The following is a 3,875-nucleotide window of genomic DNA, read 5'->3' on the forward strand; positions in this document are numbered from 1 at the left end:
GGAACTCACTGGCAAAACTGCTGGCACCTAAACCCCCGCACAGGACTCGGGGCTCTGCAACGTCGAGGGGCTCCTGCCCATCCAACAGCACCAAGAGCTGCAAGATCAAAGCTGAGGTTTCCCATCGCCTCTGGATTTCAGCCCCATCGCACCCCAGTGCTGGGGGTCATGGCAACACCCAGCCTTCACCATGGGGGACGAGAGGGGCTGGAGCTGGGACAAGCACTGGGGTCTGCTCCGTGTGCCAGCTCCCCCCAGACACCAAACCCCTGGCCCTGCTCTGGTCATCCCAAGGTGCTTCGTCCCCCTGCCCTGGGCAGGAAGGACCCCGACCCGCCACCCCCAGACCCGGCAAGAGGAAACTCATGGCATGAAGGAGGCGGCCAAGTCCGGCCGAGAGACATGGCAGAGGGATGATGGAGGCGGCGCTGGATGCTTTTCCACCTGGAAGGAGGAACCGCAAGCATTTTCTTATCGGAGAACCCAATGGAAACGAAACCCAAAATAATAATTAAAGAAAGGAGGAACGGAAGAATCAAAGAAAACCCTTCAGGAAGGAAGAGTTTCTTTTTCATTAGTAAGCTGCCTTTACTTGGTTTCTTTGGCTCACTCCATTGCTGGAGCCTGATCCTCAAATGATACCCTAGTAGAGTCCCTGAAGTCGGGGTGCCTCAGGTCCATGAGAAATTTGGTGGGAGTGAGAATGTGAGTAGAACCTGCGGGAGAACAGAGCGGGGCTGACGGCTGTGCCAAGTTCCAACCCCACAATCCCCATTTTTTGGGGCGAGGAAGGACGCGGTTGCCACCCGGAGCATCATAGGCGCATGCAGGGGATGGTCCCCGGAGAGAGACGCGGGATGAGATGGGCAAGAGGCGCGATGGCGGGTCTGGTGGCAGCGGGGACGTGGCTGGGGGGCTGCAGGAGACGATGGAGAAGGGGCTGCTGCTCCCAGGGGAATACGAGGAGCAGACGAGATGCCGGCAAGAGTCACGAATGTGGGAACCAGATCAGATGGTGAGGGGCTCCGGCCCTACAAGGTGAGCAGCCAGGGAATTTTAGGGGACCTAGAAGCTGGACCTGGCAGGGCTTCCACCGTGTCCCCCACACCTGAGTCGGGGTGCTGAGACCAAGCACACAGTGCGTGCAACAGGAAAATGCCTCTCCCATTGCACAGGCGTTGCCCATCACGGTTGACCTGTGCTGCACGCCTCTTTATTTTGCATTTTCTCCCTGTAATGGCCCTGAGGATGAGCTTGCAACCCAGGGGCAGCGACGGAACAATTCAGGCTGCAAAACCCCCTGCGCTTCCACCCAGCTCTGCTTGAATGAAACCAGCCAGAGGGAGGAAAAATGGGAGTTAAACCGGGGCGGGGTGGAGGGATGTGTCCTGTCCCTGGGGAGAAGGTGGCAGGAGAAGACCTTTCTGCAGAGTTCCATCGCCCGCAGTCCTCTGGAACCGGGAATTCACGGGATGGCGGAGGGAGCATGGGATGAGCAGCCAGCGCGACGGGGCGCGGGGTCCGGCCCCGGCTCCCACTCACCTATTAGCACTTCCCACTTGCCGCTGGCTTGCGTCACCTCGTAGGCGCAGCGCATCTCATTCATGCTGACACCGCCCAGGATGAAGATGATGAGGCGGGGGCCGCTTCGGTACTCACCGGGGGCCTTGTTCTTGTGCCAGTGGCCATAGCGGGCACTAGAGAGAAGGGAGAGGGGTGAAGGATGGGCAGGAAGCAACATGGGGCTCACATCTTAATTAAATCACTTGTTAATTAGGTCCCAAATTGCCGCTAGAGCAGGTAAAGTCCAGCTTCCCGGCCACGAGCGCTGTTAAGAGAGGGAAACTGAGGCATGGGATGATAGCGGAGCAGTTCACAGAGCTATGGCCCCTCAGGGCAGGAGGGGATGGGTGCTGACGGTGATGTACAGATGGGTGCTGGTGGTGCTGGACAGATGGGTGCTGTGGTGCTGTATGGATGGGTGCTGGTGGTGCTTGACAGACGGGTGCTGGTGGTGCTGGACAGACGGGTGCTGTGGTGCTGTATGGATGGGTGCTGGTGGTGCTTGACAGACGGGTGCTGGTGGTGCTGGACAGACGGGTGCTGTGGTGCTGTATGGATGGGTGCTGGTGGTGCTTGACAGACGGGTGCTGGTGGTGCTGGACAGACGGGTGCTGTGGTGCTGTATGGATGGGTGCTGGTGGTGCTTGACAGACGGGTGCTGGTGGTGCTGGACAGACGGGTGCTGTGGTGCTGTATGGATGGGTGCTGGTGGTGCTTGACAGACGGGTGCTGGTGGTGCTGGACAGACGGGTGCTGTGGTGCTGTATGGATGGGTGCTGGTGGTGCTTGACAGACGGGTGCTGGTGGTGCTGGACAGACGGGTGCTGTGGTGCTGTATGGATGGGTGCTGGCAATGGCAAAGGGACCCACCTGACGGCGGTGGTGCTGAAGGAGGCAGAGGAGCGGGTGGAGATGTACGGGTAGTGCTTGGTGTCCAGCTTGTCATCGATGGCATCCTGTGGACAGAGAGCCCCAGGCCAGGGGTCAGAGAGCCAGACACGGCCCCTGGCCTGAGAGCCCCTGCGCTGTGCCCAGGAGGACTGGCCCAACCGGGTCACAATTCATTTGCATATATTTGCATAGCCTTGCTGTTTGGACCGGTTCGGCTGCAATCCTGTCACAGGGTGCACTGGCAGGGGGGAGGGTGGTGTTGGCTGCTGTGGGGCAGGGGGTGCAGCACGGGGCTCGCCCTGAGCCTGGGGGTGTCTGTGGAGGTCAGGTAAGGGGGTGCCAAGAGAGGGCCCTCTCAGGGACATGAGCTGAGCTGGAGGCTTCACAGCTGGGACCTAGCCCTGGGGTGAGGAACCTGCTCTTGCTTTCATCAGTGGCGGAGGGTTAATGCCATCTGTGAGATGATGGTGCTCTGTGCCACCCACTCTGGTCCTGGGGAGGGGGCTTAGGGGTGTCCTGAGCATGAAGCCACCCCATGAGGGTTTGCCTGGACAGAGGAAGGCAAGAGCTGTGTGCCTTTGGAAACAGAGGGAGCTGCGGCTCTGCTTGTCAGCGGTGCCCAGGTGAACTGCAGGGATATCCCCCTCCCCACAATGTGGCTCCGGGGTCTGTCTGTCTGTCTGTCTGAGCAGGCAGGAAATGTCTGTGTTGGGAGTAGTTTTGGTGCCAGGATCCCCCAGCTCTGGGCAAATCCCAGGAGGTTGCTCCGATGTGGGGGGTGGTTGGGAGGGAGCAGGTGCCACTTTTTGGCTGTGCCCGAACCTCCTAGAACACCCCAACCTTGCTGTAATTGCGGGCAGCGAACAGCCTGGGGGCACGTGTCGGGACCCTGCCTGGGTGGTGTTGAGGTCCCTGCTCCATCCCCCCGTCCCTGTCCTTGCTGTTCACCTCCATGATGTCCTTAATGACTGGGGTCCACCGGGAGAGCTGGTAGGTCTGCTCGCTGATCCGCTCCTTCCGCTCCGGCTTGCTCCGGCGGCGCAGGGTGGACTGGGCAGAAAGAGTCAGGGACCCCCTGAGACACGGGGGCTCCAGCAAGAGGGACCCGGGCCACCCCAGAGGGGTGCTGGGGCTGTGCTGGGGGTTAAGTGGGTGCCTCCCGAGGGGCAGGGAGGGCCAGAGGGAGCAGGAGGTGCACACTCACGTCTGTGATGATGGGCACCCCGAGGTGGGCCATGTTGGTGATGATCTCGCTGTCCTCTGCCGGGATCTGGGCATGCTGGATCAGCTTGTTCAGGTTCTCCTCGGTGATACCTGGAAAGGCAACAGGGAGATGGTGTCCTCCGGAGAGCTGGGGACACAGCCCTCCAATGCCAGCTCAGGACACCCGGCCTGGTGGCGGCTGGGGAGACAGGGCTGAG

The 3,875-nt window shown here is 60.6% G+C and overlaps 1 protein-coding gene across 1 annotated transcript in view; it reads right to left on the bottom strand.

The window, feature by feature from the left end:
• Positions 1 to 525: 525 nt before the first annotated feature.
• The window catches only part of LOC104499634 (syntaxin-binding protein 1-like), a gene marked incomplete at its 5' end in the record, with an annotated part of 5,240 nt that continues 1,890 nt past the window's right edge, over positions 526 to 3,875 (bottom strand). Inside the window, 5 exons of the mRNA XM_010143165.1 lie at positions 526 to 716; positions 1,543 to 1,697; positions 2,434 to 2,519; positions 3,403 to 3,504; positions 3,659 to 3,768. Coding sequence (XP_010141467.1) covers positions 607 to 716; positions 1,543 to 1,697; positions 2,434 to 2,519; positions 3,403 to 3,504; positions 3,659 to 3,768 — 563 coding nt within the window. The remainder of the gene's footprint in view (positions 717 to 1,542; positions 1,698 to 2,433; positions 2,520 to 3,402; positions 3,505 to 3,658; positions 3,769 to 3,875) is intronic.

The sequence above is a fragment of the Buceros rhinoceros genome, unplaced genomic scaffold, assembly GCF_000710305.1.
Source record: "Buceros rhinoceros silvestris isolate BGI_N320 unplaced genomic scaffold, ASM71030v1 scaffold6829, whole genome shotgun sequence".
In the NCBI taxonomy this organism is placed as follows: Eukaryota; Metazoa; Chordata; class Aves; order Bucerotiformes; family Bucerotidae; genus Buceros; species Buceros rhinoceros.